This window comes from Telopea speciosissima, chromosome 1 (assembly GCF_018873765.1).
Source record: "Telopea speciosissima isolate NSW1024214 ecotype Mountain lineage chromosome 1, Tspe_v1, whole genome shotgun sequence".
NCBI classification, from domain to species: Eukaryota; Viridiplantae; Streptophyta; class Magnoliopsida; order Proteales; family Proteaceae; genus Telopea; species Telopea speciosissima.
Window position 1 is genome coordinate 35,722,079 of NC_057916.1, and position 23,827 is coordinate 35,745,905.

The 23,827-nt window shown below is 40.0% G+C and overlaps 1 protein-coding gene across 1 annotated transcript in view; it reads right to left on the reverse strand.

Annotated features, from left to right (window-relative positions):
* LOC122648836 (pre-mRNA-splicing factor ATP-dependent RNA helicase DEAH10-like) overlaps positions 1-23,827 on the reverse strand; it is a 45,220-nt gene that overhangs the window by 8,746 nt on the left and 12,647 nt on the right. The window contains exons 4-11 of the mRNA XM_043842104.1: positions 21,394-21,811; positions 20,767-20,970; positions 17,196-17,356; positions 15,180-15,365; positions 13,519-13,750; positions 7,451-7,653; positions 6,647-6,781; positions 6,228-6,435 (exon numbers count right to left, since the gene is read on the reverse strand). Coding sequence (XP_043698039.1) covers positions 6,252-6,435; positions 6,647-6,781; positions 7,451-7,653; positions 13,519-13,750; positions 15,180-15,365; positions 17,196-17,356; positions 20,767-20,970; positions 21,394-21,811 — 1,723 coding nt within the window. The 3' untranslated portion in view covers positions 6,228-6,251. The remainder of the gene's footprint in view (positions 1-6,227; positions 6,436-6,646; positions 6,782-7,450; positions 7,654-13,518; positions 13,751-15,179; positions 15,366-17,195; positions 17,357-20,766; positions 20,971-21,393; positions 21,812-23,827) is intronic.

Consider the following 23,827-nt stretch of genomic DNA (forward strand, 5'->3'; position numbering starts at 1 on the left):
GTTTGCACTTTCCAGGCACAAAGTTGCAGACACTGAAGGATAGTCGGCCCAGCACACGTTTGCGGATTAACAACTTACAGAGACAGCCGAAGATGCCAGAATCATAAATTGAGTAATGCCATACTCAGGGGATTGAGAATTGACGAACTACCATAAACCAATACCAATCTGAGGTGTAGATCATGCGGCTCTCCCTCCACTCTCGAGTCTCTCTTGTCCGTGAGACTGTGACAGTCTCCATTGCGTACCATGCGTGTTACAACTGATTCGAAAAATTTCCATGAAATATTTCGGCATTCTAACTCGACTCACCCTCCTCAAACCCTGGCGAGTCAAACGAGTCAATCCTGGTTACCAGCGAGTCATGCTGTTTTTAATAGATTTTATATAAGGCCAAGAGAAAGTTTACCGATTATGTAGCTCCCGCACCAGTGGAGGGCCAATGAGAGTGCACATAGAGGCATTTGTTTGGATGTGATTTTCGATTTCACTAGGGGTTGAACGGTCCTTTTGCATACTCCTGTGTCAAAACACAATAATCACATAGAAGCATTTGTTTGGAATTTTTTATTTTTATACCTTTTATTCATACATTATTAGAGGAACGTTTGAAAGACATCTCTACAGGTGTAATTAGAAATTGACACCTTCTTTTAATTGTCCCATGTCTTATCCGCAAAAGGATTTTCAAAAATAAGTTAAAAAGTGACATATTATTATATCATTATCAAAATGTGTTAATCATGCAAAATTTTTGAATATATATATGAAATGACATTATTACCTTGTTAGAAAGAAATTGTGACATACCAAAAGGGCCAAAAAGGTAAGGCTACAAATTTGTGTGTGAAAGATTAAATATCAGGGACAACATATTAGTGTTTGGTTCAACGAAGGAAATAAGACAGAAATCAACGTTTTTATGATGTGTCTTCCCAACCTTTTCCCATATGATTGAAACCCTTGTTTACAAATTAATCAAATTTCATTGGAGAATGAAATGCTACAAAAAAGGTGTTTATAATTCATCAGATTGCCTTAGGTTGGGTGGTAATTGAATATGATTAATTATTTGGGAACATTAATATGGTAATGACATTATTTTTTAATTATTGGTTAAAGTGCCTTGTACTTTTAAATTTAAGATTTGGCAATTGACAGAATCAGGGTAACCAATTTTTAGATAAATTCAGGATGAATCCACATAATAGACTCAGGGTAACTAAACAGTTTTTCAGGAAGAATCAGGTCACAGAATCAGAGTAACCAAACAATTTTTCAGAGAGATTCACGTCACAGAGTCAAGGTAACAAACAGTTTATTTTTTTGAAATACGAATCCACAGAAAGTCCATTTAAAGATCCCCATTCATAATCAATACATGCTCCCACAGATTTACGCAACCAAACGCGGTGTTAGGGTATCAATAAGAAAACCTCTTACATGAAAGGATTAAAAGCAATGTCATTTTTGTCTCCTACTTGTGCCCTCACCCACTCCCTTCGACTTTTCAGTTTTCAGTTTTCACGTATCTTTTGTTCCTTAGTTCAGTACAAACTACAAAGGCAAGAAGAGAGGGGGCAAAACTGTTATTAACTTAATTTTTGAACCGTTTCCACTCTCCTTTATTTCAAGGTGACTGGCCCGGGCTCCAATCTCTCTCTATACCTTGGAAATTTTAATTATAGATTCGAGAACTTCAGAAGGGAAGAGTGTGTTGATGGGATTATCATTCCATCTCTTAATTAGTTCCATCATTTAAGATCGAATTGTTTCCCAAAATGGCAAGAGTTATTCTGAGATATGGTATTAGGGATAGTATAAATTGGTTGTGAAGACAAGCTTGAACCAACTTGTTAGGAAATTTGCTTGTGGCATTAACGTAGCTCATATTCTTTAGGTGAAGACAAGTTTGAAAACAAACTCTCTCTTAAGAGATTTTTACAAAGCCTTAATTATCTGTAATGGATCTAAATACAAGTTCAACATGGAATCTTATATCTGGTGAAACGTACACTGAAAAACCTGGTCAAATTATACAGATAATTTCCTGCAATTTGATAGCAATTTTTTTATCCACCAAAAAAAGTTTTTTAAAATTGTTTACTAAATCTCTTTCTAGGGAGTGTTTGAAGCTCTGTAATGCAGAGTTTTTTTTTCCCCCTATGTTCTGCATGTCCACCTATCGGTCATCTTCAGCTACCTTTATAGCTATGTGATGTCTCGCTCCTTCAAAACATAGTACCCTTATCGATTCACTTTTGACCATCACTTCTCTTCCATGTCCATCTTCAGTCACCTTTATAGCTATGTGATGTCTCGCTCCTTCAAAACATAGTACCCTTATCGATTCACTTTTGACCTTCACTTCTCTTCCATGTCCACCTTCAGTCATCTTCAGCTACCTTTATAGCTATGTGATGTCTCGCTCCTGCAAAACATAGTATCCTTATCGATTCCCTTTTGACCTTCACTTCACTTCCGAGTTCTTACCAGGTTTCATCACCTTTCAGGTTCATTTGCATTGTTTTGTGTCTCAATTTCATGCTCTTCTCTCTTTCTCAACGAAGAAAATTGGCTTTGACATCAAATTTGTACATGGGGCAGTGCAAACCCAAAATCTCCTGGAAGAAGATGTTTCAATTTGGATCAAATCTTTAATTCCTTTTCTGCATCCTCCACCGGCAACATATATTCTTCCAACTACTAAAAAGTACTTGAAACGTGATTGATAAAAAAACAAGCTGCTTGTAAACTCAGGAGCTATATAAAAAGCCAGAGTCCTCAAGAACCCTATACAAGACATGCAGAAAACCCCCTCATACTCTCAATAAAAGAGCAGTACCACCCCTACAAAGATCCTACAACACAATTACTAAACCATATACAAAAAGAACCAACATAGATATTGCAATCAGTAGTGATAAATTGAGAATAGTCATTGTAATCATTGACATGATATGTAGGTTCTACGCTTGTATTAAAAGCTTTATAGGATTTTAGCTGATTGTTAACCACTTCAACCATGTCTAGTCTGAACCAAATCTTGCTGACTGTTTACTAGTCTCAACGTATGGCCTTATTATGGGATAATGTTTACTACAGGAATATAATGAAAGGATATCATGATCAAATGCAATGTGGTACTAAAAAGCATGCCTAAAAAAAATATTAAAAATAAAATGGTTACTACACAACATCTGTGCGAACCTAAATGCTGGCTATTTTTCTGCCATGTGGACATGATTATTTCACATTTTGACAAGTGGATAGATTCAAGATCCATTGGCAGACAACAACAACTCAGCCTTATCCCAACTAAATGGGGTCGGCTACATGGATCCTTGCAAAGTCAAAAACAATTAACCATACTGGTAAAAAGAAAAGAGCACAACATCGACAAAAACTCAGGGATATCCTACCTAAATGGGGTCGGCTACATGGATCGTTGCCCTCCAATCAGCTCTGTTCAAGGCCATACTTGAGACAAGGCCTAAACTATGCATGTCTTTCCTCACTACTTCTCCTAGGGTCATTTTAGGCATGCCTCTTTTAGATCCTTCAATCTGAATTTCTGTACTGGTGCATCCCAAGGCCTCTGCTGAACATGACCATGCCATCTCAAACGGTTCTCTCGTAGCTTCTCATGTATAGGGGCTACTCCCAACTCAGCTCTAACATGGTCATTCGTTACTTTATCCTTCCTAGTCTTGCCACACATCTATTTCAACATCCTCATCTCCACCACACTTAGTTTATCTACATGCCACTTCTTAACTGCCCAACGTTCCGTACCACACAGGAGTTCTAAAGGAATAAGCCAATCACACACTATGTCAATTGCACTTCTCCACTTCATCCATCATATTTTACTCCTTTAGGAAACATCATTCTCTATATTGCCTTCTTCATTTATGATAGAGCCTAGATATCTAAAATAATCACTTTGAGGTTACCTCTTTATCAGCAATATTGACCACCTCATTAACCGTCATAGTGTGGCTAAAATTGCACACCATTTACTCCATCTTTTTTCTACTTATCTTAAGACCTTTTGATTACAAGGTAGATCTCCATTACTCCAACTTGGCATTAATCCTTGCTTTTGTCTCATCCACCAACACAATATCATCAGCAAAGAGCATACACCAAGGAATCTCATCTTGTATGTCTCTAGTTAAATCATCCAAGATAAGTGCAAACAAATAAGGTCTTAAGGTTGATCCTTGATGTAGCCCAAGCGTAATTGGGAACTCACTACCCCCCCCCCCCCAACAGATCGTACATTAGTCACCACGCCATCATACATATCTTTAATTATGTCCACGTATTTACATGACATCCTCTCTTCTCTAGAATGTGCCAGATTAGCTCTCTAGGGACTCTATCATAGGCTTTTTCTAGGTCAATAAAGACCATATGAAGATCCTTCTTGCCTTCTGTATACCTTTCCATGAGTCTCCTGAGTAAGAATATAGCTTCCAACGTGGATCTACCTGGCATAAAGCCAAATTGATTATCCGAAATAGTAGTTTCCTTCAGCAACTTAAATAAGTAGTTTGATTAGGATTTCAATTGTTTTGCTTTCTATTTAAAAAATGTAAGAGCAGATGCTCCGGACGATTTATGCAATTGAAAGTTTGTTTGATTTGCAAATTCTGAAAGATTCAGTGGTGAGAAACCAACCCCAGACAGGGATTTTGTTCTGGTTCAAAGGGTGGGAAACCTGAGTTTGTTCTTGCTGTTTATTATTCTGTTTTCTGGACTTCCAGGTTGGGTGTGATATTCAATCAATACGCTACTCTGATCTGATTTGAGTTCTCTGTTTCCATTCTGTTTATATTCAGGGATCTGGGATACATAGTGGATATATTATTTCAGTTATTGAAATCTCTTAGATCCCCTCATTAACCACCTTGCAGGTCCCCTTTTTTTCACTGTTTTCAGCCTCCCATCTTTTATAACCACAGGGGCTAGACATCAGGCCAGCGCCAAACCCAGGAGATCGACTCTATCTGGGTTTGGGCTGCTTCTGATTGTCTGTTTGTTTTTTTTTTGGTAAATAAATATATTACCGAACCCCAGGGGGGGGGGGGGCAGGGAAAAGAGAACAAAGAATCAATATACAAAGGGGGGAGAGGGGCAAGAACAAAGAAGCCCACTAGGCCGACAACCAGCCTACACAGGGGGGGGGGGGAAGCAGGCAGCCTGCCTACGCAGAGGTGGCTGACCGCAAGAGGGCAGAATCAAGGCCCCAAAAAACCAAAATATGCCTGTTCTTAGTGTTGTCCGTGGAGGGTCTCTGGCAGATGCAGCTGAGCTTAGAGGACACATCAAATTAATATTCCTGAATTAAGTTTTCAAATTAATATTTGTCCAGCCTTTGGATTGTTTAATTACTTTGGGGTGTTAGATTTAGATTATTGAATCAAAGGTCTGATCCAAATTTCAGACCAATCTGTGGATCGGATTGGGTTTAATTTCAGTTTCACTGTTCCTGAGATGTCCACCCATGAGATCATTGTTTTCTAAATTACTCCCAAATCGCTTATCGGATCATTCCCATCTTTTGAAGGATTCTTATCCTTCCTATTAACTATTGTTTCCTAGAGGGAGTTTGTCTTGGGATCTTGTCTGGGAGGTTTTCTTTCAAACCTTTTCTAAATTACTCCCAAACTGCTCATTGGATTATTTCCATCGTTTGAAGGGTTCTTATGCTTCCTATTAACTATTGTTTCCTAGAGGGGGTTTGTCTTGGGATCTTGTCTGGGAGGCTCTCCTTCTCCTCTCTTCTCTTCTCTTCTCTTTTCTTCACAGGTTCTGGTTATTGAGATCAGGTTTTGTCAAAATGCTCATATGAAATATGGGCTAATTATGGGCTAAACATCCCACATGTCATATACTAGTTAGTGGTTAATATTAAAATGTCAGAAGATGAGAAGACTCAGAACAGTGACAATGGCTCTGAGAAAGTGAACTAGTCAAGTATTGAGGACTATCTAACATAGTCAATTTTTAACATAGGAGATAAACCACAGCCCCACTACAGATCATTGTGTATGAAGTATTGCTCTTTCAAAGCACTTGGTTTTTCTCACTTTCATTTTATGTTAGCCAACAGCTTGAACCAAGACACTGGCATTTATAATTCAGATTTGACACACTGGTTTTTCTCACTTTCATTTTATGTTGGCACATGAATACCTCGGTGATGGAGTGACACATACCTGTAAGAATTTGAACAACCAGTCCTAGTTCTGTGTAGCATAGTATTGAGGAGCCAATTCAGGTAACCATAATGGGTCAATTCTTGTAACGTTGCGGATGTAATTATGATTTGTTTGAACCAGTTCATTGAAAATTATGCACTCTGGCTTCATCCGGAATAACATTGAAGAAGGATGGATTTGCACTAGCTGACTACTTGCCAAAGCCCTGAGAATATACAAAGAAAGGCATGAAAACATTGAGTTATCGGATTTGGAGGAGATACAACTTTCGAAAGATTCTGAGGAAATTGGAATGCCATGAACACTTTTTGAGAAACTAATACAATTTCTACTGGCAAAGAATTTTGCATGAAATCATGAATCACTGGCCAAAAAAATAAATAAAAGTCCCACACCATACCATGGTGGTTCTATACCTGTATGATCCATCAGGCTGCTTCAATGCTGCATTGAGGAAAAATGAAGCAGCAAGGCATCTACGGAACTGAAGCATGTCATCTCCACAAGAAGCAATGCGAAGACTCATTTGTTCAACATGACCTCGTATTTGACTGCAAAAGAGCATATAAATGAGCAAGAATTCATGTCTAAAAGAGAAAATATTAGTATCAAGGAACATTTAGACAGGTCTGGGGATGTAAGATCAATTAGTGGGATCCATCATATACTATGGTGTTACCCTCCCTCTATTTTAATTTGGAAGGAACAGGTGAGCAGAGACTAAAGGTGACGTGTACGCACAAACCTACATATTCTCCCACTTTAATGAGCACAAAAATTGTTAGTGAACAATCTCAAAACGAATATGCACACACAGGAAATGACACCTTCAAAGTGCACCTGGTACTAGATGTCCCAAAGCAGTTCAACATTTTAAGAATTAAACTCAAATTTTATTGAACAAGGAATTTTGAGGGCTCTAAGTGAGCCAATGAGCAAGCACATGTGCAAGCGTGTGTGCACGAGAGAGAGAGAGTCCAATGGACAAATGGGCCTGCTGTAGGAGTTGACACCTGCACTTAGTGTCTAAACCCGCAGAATCACTGTTTGAGATTCATCTGCAACAACCAACCTTTAGTCCCTTCACTGGTAATGGTGTTCACACTTTAACCACCCTTACTCACATATTAGGTACTTTAGAAAACCCAAAAAAGGCAGAAACAACAACAGAAGTGAACGGGATATTCAGATTCTTTAGCACACAAGAACATGATGCCAACCTGTGAATGTCTAAAGCATGGAGCAAGGAACGGTAATTAATGAAATTTTCCTGGCAACATTTTCTCAATCCCTTCTCAGTTGCTTTTTCTCTGTTGTTTGCAACTTTGGTTTTTCCCAAAGTCTCAGTAGAAGCACGATATACATTCACCAAGGTGAGATGGTCCCCCTCTAAGCTTGAAAACCTTTTCCATGCAGCTCTTGCCTGCCAACAGAGGAGAAATATTACCATACCTGTAATTCTACTAATAAAATATTACTTTAGAATTGAGATTGAATTAGAAGTAGGAATAGAGCAATTTTCACAGGAAAAATGGACTTTATCACAAAGGTTAAAGAGCCCCAGGAATTGCCTACGAATCCAAATCCCCAACCAGAAAGTTCATTTTTAACCTCTTCAGATGCAGGCATTCAGCCCTTTATCAATCAAAGAAATTATATTTCTTCCTTTTTTTATTTCAGGTAATTATGTTTAAACTTCTAGCAAATCTAGGTACACGACAGAACTGATAAAACTAACCATTTGAAGAAATAATATGGCAAGGTAACCTTAAGAAGACAGGCCATGTGAACCTTAGTGGTTGGATGCTTAATTCTTTCTCCAGAGATTGGAATCATTGCACGCGAGTTAGAGACTGAAAGTATAAGCTCTCTACAGGAACTATCAATCATATTGTGAAGAAGGATGGATGGCTCCGGGAACTTTCAAAGTTTTGGCTCCACTGAGGTTCTAAAGGCTGAGTAAGAGTATATCTCCTTCGAGAATCTAATGGTGGGGGGAAAGATAAGTAGATAATCATCACTCATAAGAAGACGCACCTGAGAACCTATTAAGAACATACTTTCAATTGATAAAAAAGAAAACATGCATTTAACGGTGAATTGAGTCAATGGTGTTAGGTTTTAGAGGAGAAAGAGAAGAGAGAAGAAAAGCTCCAAGGGAGGCAAAGTTCAAACACGATTTGGTGTAATCTGTTGTGTCTCTCAACTTGAGACAAACAGCCTTATATTGAGAAGAATATCTAATTACACTCAGGCCCTTAGCCTAATACAAATAGCACATAACATACATAAGTAAGTGTCTAAGTACAAATATACCCCTAAAACTAAGTACTCTTAACACTCCCCCTCAAGCTGGGTGGTATATGTCATACATACCCAGCTTGTCTAACATAAAACTGAAGTGATGAGAACCAAGTCCTTTGGTGAATATGTCTGCCACTTGTTCACTTGTCTTCACAAAAGGGGTACAAATAGTCTTAGACTCTATCTTCTCCTTGATGAAGTGCCTGTCAACCTCAACATGCTTTGTCCGGTCATGTTGGACCGGATTATGTGCAATACTTATGGCTGCCTTGTTGTCACAGTATAGACTCATAGGTTCTGTCGTCTCAAACCCCAATTCTTGGACAAGCTTCTTCAACCACAAGATTTCACACACACCATGAGCCATGGCCCTAAATTCTGCTTCACCACTTGACCTAGCTACCACAGGTTGCTTCTTGCTTCTCCAGGTGACTAAGTTTCCCCCAACAAATGTACAGTAGCCGGAGGTGGACCTTCTATCAGAAATAGACCCGGCCCAATCTGCATCTGTATATACTTCAATTCTCAAGTGACCATTCCTAGAAAAGAGAAGACCCTTTCCAGGACATGACTTCAAGTACCTGAGGATCCTGTAAACTGCATCAAGATGTCCCACCTTGAGTGCATGCATAAACTGACTCACCACTCCCACAGCATAGGTAATGTCAGGTCTGGTGAGGGAAAGGTAGATTAGCTTGCCTACTAATCTTTGGTATTTTTCAGCATCTACAAGTGGTTCACCACAATCTTCCCCTAGTCTGTGATTCTACTCAATGGGGGAGGAGACTGGTTTACATCCCAAGTAGCCTGTCTCTGTAAGAAGATCAAGAACAAACTTCCTTTGACAAACATTGATCCCTTGCTTGGATCTAGAAAACTCAATCCCCAGGAAATACTTCAATGGACCGAGGTCCTTGATCTCAAACTGTCGAGACAAGTAAAGTTTAAGCTTTGAGATTTCGGCTTCACTGTTTCCCGTGACCACAATGTCATCAACATAAACAATGAGAGCCGTAATAGTGCTGTCCTTCCTTTGTATAAACAATGTGTGATCAGCTTGACTTTGAGTATATCCGTTTTGCAGGAGAGCTTGTCTAAATCTCTCAAACCAAGCCTTAGGAGACTGTTTGAGTTCATAAAGAGCCTTCCTAAGATGACACACTTTCCCACTGTCACCAGTATGTTTGAACCCAGGAGGAGGATGCATATACACTTCTTCTTCTAGGTCACCATGTAAGAATGCATTCTTCACATCCAGTTGGTACAAAGGCCAATCAAGATTTGTTGCCATTGAGAGAAGTACCCGGATGGAGTTGTGCTTGGCCACTGGAGCAAAGGTTTCCTGAAAGTCAATGCCATACACCTGTGTATAACCCTTAGTGACAAGTCTTGCCTTATATCTCTCCACGGTACCATCAGACTTGAACTTGACTGTGAATACCCATCTGCACCCAACAGGGACTCTCCCTTTAGGGAGCTCAACAAGGTCCCAAGTATGATTCTTCTCAAGTACCAACATCTCTGTGTTCAGTGCTTCTCTCCATTTTGGATCTACCATAGCCTCTGCTAGATTCTTAGGAATAGATATGGAGGAGAAAGCCACAGAGAAGGCTGTACCTGTAAGGGAAATAGAATCATAGGAAACAAACTTGGCAAGGGATTAGTACATGCCCGAGTTCCCTTGCGGTGGGCAATAGAAAGGTCCAAGTCTGAGGATATAGGAGTAGAAGAAGGTATACCTGTCTCAATCTGAAAAGGTGAAATAGGAACAGGATAGGAGATAGGAAGTGAGACAGACTCGGGAACCTCTTCACCTGCAATACCACCACCAAGCGATGAACACTCCCCCTGAAGAGGTGACTGAAAAAAAGGTATGGTTTCAAAGAAACGGACATTTTTGGAGAGAAGCCACCGACGAGTAGGAGGATGATAACATTTATATCCTTTGGAGGTGGAGGAATACCCGAGAAAGATGCACTTTAGAGCCTTAGGATCCAATTTAGTTCGGGCAGATTTGCTAACATGTACATAACAAATACAACCAAACACCTTTGGAGGGAGAGAGAATGAAGAAGACCGTGAAGGTAGGACATCAAGAGGAACTTGAAATTGTAAGACACTAGACGGCATGCGATTAATAAGAAAGACAGCAGTGAGTAGTGTATCAGACCAAAAAGTTTTGGGAACATGCATGGTAAACCAAAGGGACTTAGCTACTTCAAGAAGGTGGCGATTTTTTCTTTCAGCCACCCCATTTTGTTGTGGGGTATCAACACAGACCACCTGATGAATAATGCCATGGTTAGAAAAAAAGGTTTCCAAACCACTATACATATACTCTCCTACTTTGTCAGAACGAACAATTTGGATCTGGGTTTGAAATTGTGTATACACTAACTCATAGAAATTTGTAAATGCAACATGGACATCACTTTTATGTTTCAACAAGTACACCCATTTAACCCGAGAATAATCATCAATAAAAGAGACAAAGTAGCGGAAGCCACGCAAAGAGGTAACAGGGGAAGGCCCCCAAACATCAGTATGTATAAGATGAAAAGGTGAAGTAGATCTATTACCATTGGATGTATAAACTGTTTTACAACTTTTGGCAAATAGACAAGGTTCACAATGAAAAACATGAGAGACTGGAAAGGAAGTAAACAAGTGAGGTAATTGTTTCCTCATGACAGAAAAAGAAGGGTGTCCCAACCGACGATGCCAAAACAAAATATCCTCTTGAGTATGTCCACCTTCTAGCCCACAAACATAGGATTGAGGTTGTACAACAGAGGAAGCACCAGTCTCCAAAACATATAAGCCATCAGCTTCATGACCACTGCCAATTACCTTCCTTGTCACCAAATCCTGAAAAAGACAATGGGTAGGAAAGAAGGTGACAAAACAGTTCAAAGATTTAGTCAATTGGCTAACGGAAAGAAGGTTAGTATCAAAGTTGGGAACATGAAAAACAGACTTCAGGGGTAAGCAAGGTGTAACCTAGATATCTCCCTTACCAGAGATGGAAGAGAATGTACCATCGGCAATTTTTACCTTATCTTTCCCAGAACAAACAGAGTAGGAATTATACAGCTGGGACCTACCAGTCATATGATCCGTGGCGCCCGAGTCAATAACCCAAGGTGTGATGCCGGAGGAGGAAGACGCCTGTAGTGCAGTAGAAGGAGGAGCTGCAAGTGAACTGTCCAGGTGGGCTACAACCCGGCGAAAGGCAGCAATGTCAGCTGGGGAAAGAGAGGATGAATCAGCTTCAATGACCCCAACATGAGCCTTAGGCCCCTTCTTCCGCTGTCCCTTCAGTCCCCCAGTGGAACCAGGTGGGGGCTTCCCATGGAGATCCCAACAGAAGTCCTTCGTATGTCTAGTTTTACCACAATGGTCACATAAGAATCGGCTCTTCGAAGACCCCTTAGCAGCCCCCTTATCTGCTCCCTTAGTGGAGTCCTAAGGGATGGAAGAAACAAGAGCAGAGCGCTCAACAGTGGTGTTGATACTAGTTTCCATGGCACCCCTACGGGTTTCCTCACTCTGTAGATATCCACACACCTCCTCCAGTGAGGAAAGACTAGGTCGGCCAAGGATTTGTACCCTTAGAGGCTCAAATTCAAGATTCAGGCCACCAAGAAGAAATAGTACCCTCTCCTTCTCAAACAACCTGTGTACCTTGACTTCATCATCAGGACACAACTGAAGATCTCTATAGTGATCATACTCCTCCCACAGGCCCACAACAAGACAATAGTAGTCAGAGATGCTTCTATCACCCTGGCGTAGGCTAACAATCTGTTGGAGAAGTTGGTACACCTTTGTAGAGTCTCCAACACGATCAAAGATACGGGCTACACTGTTCCAAATATCTTTGGCAGTCTCTTTACCCATAAACCTCTGTCCAATCTCAGGCTTCATTGAGAAAAGAAGCCAAGCCATCACCAGAGAGTTCTCATTGTCCCATTTGGAATACCCTTGATCGGAAGGAAGAGGTGCCTTGATGCTGCCATTTATGTACCCCATCTTTCCCATACACCTAAGGATCAGTTTCATGGATCGAGACCAATCTAGGTAATTGGTATTGTCCAACTTGACAATGGGAAGCTGCACATTGGGGTTATCATATGAAGGGACAGAGGATGATGCAGCAAGTGGGTCTACAGACAAAGGCAAGGCTGTTTCCTCATTTTTGTCACCCATATTTAACTCAAATCAAATGTTTAATAAGTCCAAACAACAGTATTTCAACCACAGCCACTGCTCCTTGAACACAGCAGTAAAAACAGGCAAAAACAGAGACCAGAAAAACTAAAAAAAGGCTTGTAAAACCCAAACGAAGCAGCAAACAGCAGTGGAGCGACAAGGGTAAGTCTTCCTTACCCAAAAATGATGCTGTATGGCCCAAAGAAAGCAGCAAACAAAGCTCAAACTAAGAGCTGGATCACTCCAAGAGATCGGCCCTGGTGGAACTGGGAGAAAAACTGTCTGGCCGAAACTCAGATTCTCTCCTCTGATGCTACCAACAGACTTGAGAGGATCAAATGATAAGGAAGAAGACTTCGAAACAATTCTAGAGCATCTGGTTGCTCCCTATTTGGTTGTCAAACAAGGAAGGAGAAGCTTGGTGAAGATACCCCAAGGTTTCCTTCGCAAACCAGCAAGAACAAGGAGATTGCAGCTCACTCCAGCCTTCCACACAACCTTCAAACTCCAGGAAGAAAGTGCTCTGATACCATGTTAGGTTTTAGAGGAGAAAGAGAAGAGAAAAGAAAAGCTCCAAGGGAGGCAAAGTTCAAACACGATTTGGTGTAATCTGTTGTGTCTCTCAACTTGAGACAAACAGCCTTATATTGAGAAGAATATCTAATTACACTTAGGCCCTTAGCCTAATACAAATAGCACATAAAATACATAAGTAAGTGTCTAAGTACAAATATACCCCTGAAACTAAGTACTCTTAACAAATGGCACATAACTCTTCTAACTTATCACGAGGAGCATAAAAAATGGATTCCACTGAAAGCATAGCAACAGTTATCAACATTTCTTCTAAGCAATTGAAGTCACTTGCTAAGATCAGAGCTCTGGAATAAATAGGGTCCAAGGGCAACCGGGACATTTGATGCCCAATCGGGTTTGACAATTTATAATCATCAGTAAGAGCACCAAGCAAGAATAACTGCTCCAGAGATTTGACAATAGCCATCCTGTTCAGTATTGTAGAAGATTCAAATAAAGCTAACAAATAAATAATTCAACTTCCAAACAGGAAAAACCTTGAAGGAACAGCAAAATTTAGACTATTTAGTTGAAGTGGACAATAAGCTACCAGACAGTAAAGATATAAACATAGTGAACATAAGGGTTCAAGAAATTAATATGTAAATAAGTAATACATTATCTCATGATAAAAATCAAAGACACTTGGATACAACTTAATCTAACCAACCAATTGGAAGAAGCAAAAGATGTTTTTTCGTCTTTCTTAGATGGCTAAAACTAATATTGTAATCCCCAGTGCCTACTAAGATTGCCTTCTTTTTTGCATGGTTGGTTCTGGCAAGAGTCTTACACTGGACCATTGCATCCATTTAGGAATGGAACTCATCAAAGATAGATTCCTTCACCAGCATGATGGGAACTCCTTAACCATTTTTTATTCGTTATGTTTTGCAACGAAGGTATTCTCTGAATTCTTCTCTCTTTTGGAGTTCATTAAACACTTTGGAAGGGTAGTCAATATCTTCACTGGTTGGCACATAAGGGCTTTCAAGAATAGAAAGCATCTGTTATGGAGTATGCTTCACGTTGTCGTATGTTATCGAATTCAGAGAGAAACGAGTGGCAGAATCTTTGGGCATGAGATTAATGATCTCGAGAGTCATCTAGAAAGCTAGAGATTTCCTTCTCTTTTGATCTTCAACCTCTAGAAATTAGACTATCTATTTGACGGATCTTCACTCCAGGGACTTAATTAGAGAAAGAGTTTTGTGTGCATGCATGCGCATGTGTATTGGTTTTAAACACCTCTGTGGTTTTTGGTTCTTCTATAACCTTATTGAGTTTGTGAGTAGTTTCCCCGGGTTATAGTTGGGGCTTCTGGCCCCTTCTTTAAAGTCGTACCCTGTGCACGAGGCTCCCGCCACTGTGGGGTCTGGGAAGGGTCATAATGTACACAGCCTTACCCCCACTTCTCAGAGAGGCTGTTTCCACGACTCTAAAACCTGCAACCACTAGGTCACAATGGAGCAACCTTACTGTTGCGCCGAGGTCCACCCTCTCTCTTCTTGCCCCTTCACGTTCTATTTATAGTAATATACTTAAATAAGTAACAAAATAAAGAAAGAATCAGGTCCTCGTCAAGACAAGACACAAATATCCTAATAACTTCTACTTCATCTAAAGCCCAGTATGTTCAGTATCTTATAGTTGGCCCACCCCTAAAAAAAATTTAAGCATTAATGACTGCTTTGTTAGTAAGGATTAGAAAGGGGTTATTTTTACCAAAAGCAGGCTCACTCACAAATCCAATATAAATCTGGTGAAAATATAATATGCTTAGAAATCAATAAAATTACAAGAAGATCATTTGCACTGGAGGTCAAACCAATGCAAGGTTCAAGTTCCCCTACACACCTTGATGGTTTTTCCATGAAATCAAACTCTATAATATCATCAACACCCAAAGCTTTTAGCTGTAATATGACATTTGAAAGGTTGCATCGCTTGATCTCTGGCACAGTCGAATCCCTAAGCTTACTAAATTCACTCTCTGGGTAAAGCCGGAAGCACTTCCCAGGTCCTTCACGCCCTGCACGGCCACTGCATTAAACAGACAAATATGACAATACTGCTAAACAAATGTAAATGTATGCAATTGTATGTGTATATTTCTATGTGAATGTGTTTATCAGAATTATTTGTCAAAACTGCTGTGCTTTTTTATGGAATGAAGACAAAGGATCTCAATGGTTTTTAACTAGAAAACCAAGGTCCTAAAAAAAGAGTTAAGAGGACCAGATATAGATGAGACTGCTTCTCCCTCCCCAGTTGCACCCTCCCTAGTCTCCACCCAACTACCTCCTGTTTCTCCAATAAAGGGGGGGAGGAGAAGAGAGAGAGAGAGTTTGCCAGAGGTGACCCACCCAATCTCATTGCTCTAACCATCCATCCATCCATCTTGCGAGTCCAAATTGTCTGGTCTTTGTCAGGGTACAAATTGCATCAGTTTGACTGATTGATTGGACAGTTTTGAGCAAAAGCACTTGATTCATTAGATAAAGGTGATAATAACACCATATTCTGCCATAACAAATCAATGCAAAGCAAAAGGTCAACTCCTAGTAGACTTCATGTCAAAGACATCATTGTCAAAGATAGAGATGCAATTTGCCGATGCACGGTGAATTTTACTAGGAAAGTATATTTAAAAAGGAATTCCTTCTCATCCTAATTGTTGGACTGGAGCTGAATTTCATTGGTGAAGATTTATAGATTGGTTGTAACATCCCTTGCTGGAAAGAATTCAAAAACGCTTTGGATGTTAAGGGGATAAATCTTTGAGAATGGATGGGTTTAACTTTGCATTCCTTGAGCATTGTTCAAGCATCATCAAGTTGGACATTATGATGGTATTCCGGGAACTCAACAAAGATAGATATTTGGAATCAAGGGGGCAATGCCACCTATACTTCTCTGTTTCCAAAGGAGAGGATAAAAAAGTTGAAAGGACTATAAGCCAAATAAACCTTATGGACTCATCCTATAACTTTATAAGATTAGCTCCAAGGTGCTTGAGAATTCGAGGGGGCTTTGGATGGGATCATTTCCCTCCACAAGGATTATTTCAAAAGAAGGCTTTGGGGGTTGGGGGAGAGATGGTGTGCTCACTGCAAATGAGACAATTGACTCAAGATGAAGTGAAATTCTAGGTTTTGTGTATAAGTTAGATTATGCAAAAGGCATACAAACAAGGGTTTTATACAGTAATGATCAGGATGCAGTTTGGCCAAAGATGGAGCAAATGGATGGAAATGCATTATTCATGAACAGCTTTGCAATATTGATTGAAGAATTGCCTGAATCCTTTTTACCAGTACATAGATAATTTGAATCTCCACAAACCCAACCCACCCAACCCCCCCCAAAAAAAAAAAGAACAGTTTATGAATGATTACTGCATTTTTTTATATTCAGTAGTCATTCCTTGTGAGATTCATGTTTTGAGATTGAAAATTTTAGGTTGCAAAACAAGGCTAATACATTTATTCCGCCCATGTTTATTAAGTGAATGTTGAAATTGATAGGTTTACTAATCATTTACCAATCAATTCCAAATGGGTTTAAAGATCGGTCAGATTGTCCAATCTGCATTGGTATCAGGTGGGACCAAACTGATCTATCATGTAGGGTTGAAAGACTGAGCCAGTAGCAGTATCAGGATTTTGCTCACTAGATCATCCAATCCATACTGATCTGGATTGGTATTGGCCAAGAGAGATCCAGAGTGCAATACCAGTCTTTAAATAATCATACAAATTTCTCCTACAATATTGAATATATTGTTGAGGGAGCTATGACTCCAACTTTCCAACATCCATTAAGATTGTCTTCATGAGCACAAGAAATGAGCATATGATCTAGCAGGTATACCTCCTCTGAAGAGCTTGAGCTTTCGAAGTTGGAATTACAATCAATGACTCTATCCCTGTAAGTGGGTTGTAACTACGCGCTTTCATGAATCCAGGGTCTATAACATATTTAATTCTATGAATAGTGACTGATGTTTCAGCTATATTTGTTGCCAATATGACCTACACATTGACAAAACATATTAACTGGTAATACAAAATGATGTCACAAGTGGAAAGACAATACATCAAAAAGGTAAAAAGACTGGCCACAGTAATCCCTAATACAACAAGAAATTTCAGCAACGAGAACCTTCGACTCGTGTTGAAAGCTCTATCCAGCTACGTGGATTATATCCTTCTTCAAGGGTTCTTTATTTGTTAAATTACAAACAATTTTATAAACATAAATGTACAGCAAGAAACTCGCTGCAACCTACAATCTACATCCAAGTTGTAAAAGCAAATTACGTAACCCTTTCAAAGTCGCACAGTTTTTTCCCCCAAATGAATAAACAAAAAGGAAAGAAAACACATGGAATAATGGAAAAGGGCAATCCACAAATGACCTGAAGAGTACAAATACAAGAATTGAAGAAAAGCAAAATCATGAGGCACAGTGACATGTGCCAGTCATTATAATAATGTCTTTGTTTTTTTTATTTTTTTATCATGTAATCATTATTATAGCTTTTACTGCAGTTCCAGGTCACTTGCTTGAATCACCAGGTTCTTTAAAGAACCAGATGGTTGAATAGTTGTTGGTTATGAGACTGATTCGGTCCAAACTGTTACGATAACAAGTAATTCATTGAATTAATTAACTGATTATATAACAACAACAACAACACCAACAACTCAGACTTATCCCAATTAATTAACTGATTATATATGGAAGGCTCAAGATTTGTTTCTTTGATGATATTGTGAAAAAAATAAGAAACAAAATGGCAGGCTGGAAGGGAAGGCTTCTCTCTTCTGGGGGATGGGTTACACTCTTGAAACACGTCCTCTCTTCTATCCCCATCCATGTTCCTGCAACGTTGGACCCGCCAAAGGTAGTCACTTGACGGTTATATGGGATATTTGCAGATTTCCTGTGGGGAAACTCGGAGTGGGGAAAACACAGGCACTAGGTGTGTGTTGGAGGAAGGTCTGTAGGCCCTTTGATGAAGGGGGCCTGGGGATCAAACTCTTGGAGGATGTTGGTATTTCTCTCAGACTCAAGGGTCTGTGGAGGGTCCTATTTGATCAATCATTATGGAGCACGTTCTTCAGGGCTAAATTCTTTAGACACCTACATGTTTCCCTGGCTGGTTCACATGGCACAGGGTTAAAAAGGTTGGTGTAATGCTCTGGTCTTTAAGGGGCTGCTGCTAGATAGATCTCGATGGCTGCTTGGCTCTGGCAATGTCTCATTCTGGCTTGATAACTGGTCAGGGGCTGGCACTCTCTTGGACTATGTTGACAATGGCCTTCAGATTGATACGGAGTTGAGTGTGAAAGATGCACTGGGGGCAGACGGCATTTGGAGGCAGGATATATTAGATCTCATCGATTCAGCTGCTGTTAGAGATCGCATCTTGAATGGAGAATTTGCTCTTTCTGATAGAAAGGATGTTCTAGTGTGGTCCCCTACTAGTGATGGCTCCTTTACAACCAAGTCGGCCTGGAACGAGGTTCGGAGTGTTGCACCGGTGATCCCCTATGCAAAGTGGCTATGGAACCAAGCTATTCCGCTGAAAGTGGCTTTCTTCTCTTGGCACCTCCTTAATGGTAAAATCCCCACGGATGAGACTTTGATGTCGATCGGCATACCCCTTGCGTCTAAATGTACTTGTTGTGGAAGCCCTCGGAGAGAGACAACTGACCACTGTCTGGTGTTTGGCAGCACGGCTTCTAAGGTGTGGGGTTACTTCACTCGTCTGTTTGACATGCCTTCTGTCGCACAGGATGTCAGAAGTCGAATCTCACTCTGGCAGAACTTGGCTAGTTGTAGCAACCTCAGCGCTTATATCACAGGAGTTCTACCCTCTTTGATTGTTTGGGAATTACGGAAGGAGAGGAACAATAGAAGGCACGGAGAAAGTAGGCGCACTGCTGGTTCAATAATTGAAAAAATAAAAGCCTGGGTGAAAGAAATCAATCTTCCCTCAAGGGTGGGTCGGATAGGGTCCTTGAGGGACAGGCTAATTCTGCAGTGTTTTGGCCTTGTACCTCCATCACCAAAGCTGAAACGCCCTCTTCCTGTTTATTGGTGCCCACCGTTTGCCTCCGTAAAGCTTAATGTGGACGGTGCCAGCAGGGGTAATCCAGGCTATGGAGGAGGAGGAGGGGTCATTAGAGACCCGGATGGTATGGTTTTGGCGGCCTTCTCTAATTTCTATGGTGTCTGCACTAACTCGGTTGCCGAACTTCGGGCCTTGAGGGATGGCTTGATCTTGTTCCTGGACCTGGGGCTCCTTGATGTGGTGGTTAACTCGGATTCAGCTTCTACTGTCAGAATGGTTAACCATAAGAGGTGTAACCTCTGGAAAGGTTGGCATTGGTTCCAGGAAATATTGGCTTTGGTCCCTTCTACCTAGGCCTATGTTTCCTTTGCTTTTCGGGAAAATAACAGGGCGGCTGATTGGTTAGCCAATCACACCTGTGACTCCAGGGCTTCAACTACATTCCAGCAAGGCTTTATGCCTCTGGGTGCTTTTCAGGTGTTACTGAGGGAGGACAAGGCGGGACTGCCTGTTTTCAGAAATTAATTTTTGTGGCTGTCTTCTTTGTTCGGGTTTGGTATAGCTCTTGAGAGTCCATGAGTGGTTTGCTCCTTGGGTTGGGGTAAGGCGGCATGTCCCCCCCGTGTATTCTTTAATTCTTTAATTGAATTTAAATAAAATTCTGGGGGCTGGCCCGGGTCCCAGGTAAGTTCGGGTTAAAAAAAATATATATGGAATAATCATATCCCCTTCATATGATCCCACAAGGATATCCACATGAATTTGAAATTTTGTAGCAAGCAATATTTGAGCATATGAATGGATTAACCATGGACACACGAATTATAATTTCCCCTCTCAAAGGGGGAAATTTTGTCTATGGCTGAGAGGACTTTATAACCTGAGAACTAATGTTGCATGGCTCTATAGAAAACTTTGCTCAGATCAACATAACAGGCCAAGTATAAGGCTGATTAAATGGCTGGAGCTGGAAAAAAATGTTTGAAATAATATAGCTAGGAACATCTTATCAATTGGTAAGGACAATTGTATTTCCAGATAGCAACCGTGGAAGGACAAATCCATGTTTTCATCAAAAGCCAATTTTTGGCTCAGACGATCTCATTGGTTGCATACATATGTATCCCTGTTAATAGAAAAAATGCACCAGGCTTCTGGTGGGTGCAGGTAAGACAGCTAGGTCACATTAATCCACCCATTTGCATTACATCATTCAATACCCCCCCCCCCCCCTTTTTTTCCATAAACCACAAAACCATAAAAAATCTAAAGCATAGCCAAGGAAAAAATAAATATATCTCTATGCCTCTTGGTACATGTTCAGACTATTAAAGAAAAATTAACATATATCATTACAGCTACCTTACGAAACCCAGAGGGTGCCGGTCTGAAAACTTGCATTTGCTGCTCTGAGGGAAGAGATGAAAATATAGGACAAGTCAAAAGCTTCTGAGTGTCTTCCGGTAATTGTTGAACTCTCTCTCGGATAAGTCTCTCCACAGATTCAATCTCTTCTTGTCCAGTTAAGAATACAAGTATAACGCCAGGGCCCTCCTCCAAATGAATCTACAAAAGAATAGAGCTATGATAATCATATATTTTAATAAAAAGATCATTACAATTAAATTTTGCAACACAAGGCCTAAAACTTCTGTAGAAAACTCGAGATACTCTTTTTTCATTAAAAAAAGGTCAAACTAGGTTCAAGATGCAAAACCCAATAAGGAAACTCGACTACAGACTCAAGAAACAAGGCCAGATGCTAGCATATTGAAGTACAATTTCTTGTAATCATATCAAAATTAATAAAATAAATTCAGCACCAGACCAAAATTATTTAAAAAAAAATTGTTTTGGAATCTATTAAATGCTGATGGTAACTTACTAAGCGTTACTCAACTAAGCCAGTTTCAAAGTCATAAAGCCCAAATATAAATGCCATACTAAGAAAGTAAAATATGAAAAACATAACGGTGTAATGTAAATTACCTGAAAAATAGTAATCAAGGTTGCATCAAGGAAATCTGGCTCAGCGTAATGGGTATAAAGTATATCTATAGGGTATGGTCGGCCTTGGACATGAACAGCTCTTGCATCCCCGAAGTATTCAGAGAAACCTTTTGCGTCCAAACTTGCAGACATTATGATTAATTTCAGTGGAGGTAGTGTTGTACCCTGGCATGACTTCAGAAAACTGAGGTTCTGAGCATCATTTTCTTTTTTCAGACTTGTTCCATGGTTAACTTTCACCTTTTCAAAGTTAGCATGTTGACTTGTGGTTTGTGACCTCACTTTTTGTACATTTTTTAATAATCCTAGTAACACATCAGTATGGACAGTTCTCTCATGAGCCTCATCAACAATGATAACTGAATACTTAGAAAGTAATGGATCCAATAGTGCTTCCCTGCATAGATCAAACATTGGATTAGTCCTCAACGGCAAAGCTTCAAGTTAACAAACAGCTCCAACTACAATTCTTCAAGGTTCACTCCTAGACCACTCCCTACAATGCAGTTCTCTGATGAGTTTCTAGAACTAGAAGCCTAAGGAACTAGGCTTGAGAAACTCAGATTAAACCAGAATTGCTGTGACAGATTTGGAAATCAAATTTCAGAAGAAAATGAACAACAATAAATCCAAGAATCAGTCTGGACTAATATTCTGGTCGAAGATCAGAATAATGGAGAAGAATAACTTCCCAAATTCTGGATCAAATCTGATGGACAGCTCTGAAGTTTTGGGATAGTCCTATTGGGGGTAGGATTCTAGAAACAGAACTCAAATTAGATATCCAAACTGTATTCAGGAACTTTAAACAACAATAATTATGAACTGATTTGATGGATAAACAGTGGCTTGAAACTATATATGCAAACAGAAATCAGATCTGAAAGATCAGACACGAAACTGAAGAATACAGAAAATCCTAGTGAGAAAAGGATTTCTGGAAATCAGTGTAAATATTGGATTTTTAAGTACAAAACAGTAGCAGAACTTTAGAACAGAAACCGAAAGCTTAAGGTGAAATCAGATTTGAATTCCAGTGGTTAAAATTTGAGTCTCAAAGAATTCCTTGTTGCAATAGAAATTAAGGGGGAAAAAAACTTGGAAGGAAAACTGGGTTTTATGCAAAGATCAGAACCAGAACATTAATGGAAGTTTAAACAAGTGGATAACAATTTCAGACCATTAACTAGTATCAGATTCAGCAACTAAAAGAAACGAATGAAAGAAAAGTCGTTACTCACTTGGAACTGATGGAAGGATTACAGAAGAGAAGAAGAATAGAATAGGAGGATATGACTAGGCTTCTCACCTAGCCTTGCTGGAATCCCACCAGCAGTATTGGAGTCTCACTAATAAAGTAGTGGAATCACACAACAAGATTTTGAGTCCCACAGAAAAGAGCAGCAAAAAACCCATCTTCATTAATAAAATTAGTGTACAAGGCTGGATCTTCTTACAAACTATATAGAAGACTCAAACCCTTGAAAGGAAAGGCCTAAATCAATCCTTAACTAATAAGGTAACACATACTGACTAGGAAACTAAAATAATGAAGGAAACTGACTCAAAACAGGACCTGACTAATAGGAATCCTAATCCAGCATAACTAAAATACTTAATAACAAATAAAATAAAAAAATAAAGACACTTACTCAACTAATTCCGTAGGCCTAGCTTCTACCAATATTATAGGCCCATTAAAGTGGCCCGTTACAATGAAAACACATTGGATCGAAAGCCCAACAAATACATAACCCAACCTAAAGCTTATTTCTATTAAAATAAGCATAAAAAGACTTGTTCGCTAATTGCTACCATTTCACCTAAAAGCTCGAACTGTTAGGGAAGGGCAGCATCAATGTATACAGAAACCCACCCCCGCACATGCGGGCCAAAATCCCATGGTCCTTGCACATGGAGCTCATGTGACTCTTCCGATGCACTTCCCAGGAGTCGAACACTTGACCCCCCTGCTCTGATACCATGTTCACTACCGTCTACCCAAAAGCTCAAACTGTTAGGGAAAGGGCAGCGTCAATGTATACATCAACAAGCTAGTCTGATTCAAAGGTCACACCCCTAGCCATAGCTTCTTAGTCTGGAGAACCCTAAACCTTTGCCTCCCCATCCAAGCCTTCCTCCTTCACCGTAGAATCCCAGTCTCCTTCGCCATAGCTTCTTAGCCTGGAGAACCCTAAACCTTTGCCTCCCCACCCAAGCCTTCCTCCTTCACCGTAGAATTCCAATCTCCCCTTCTTGCATCCTCTGTTGGAACGGTTCTGAAGACAATGACCACCTTTTCTTTGCTTGCCCATTTTCTTCTACCATCTGGCAAAAAGCCCTTTCTTCTATTTGGCGTCGCAGCAGGAGACCCCTCCCCTTCGCTAGAGAATAGCTCTAGATGGTCATGACC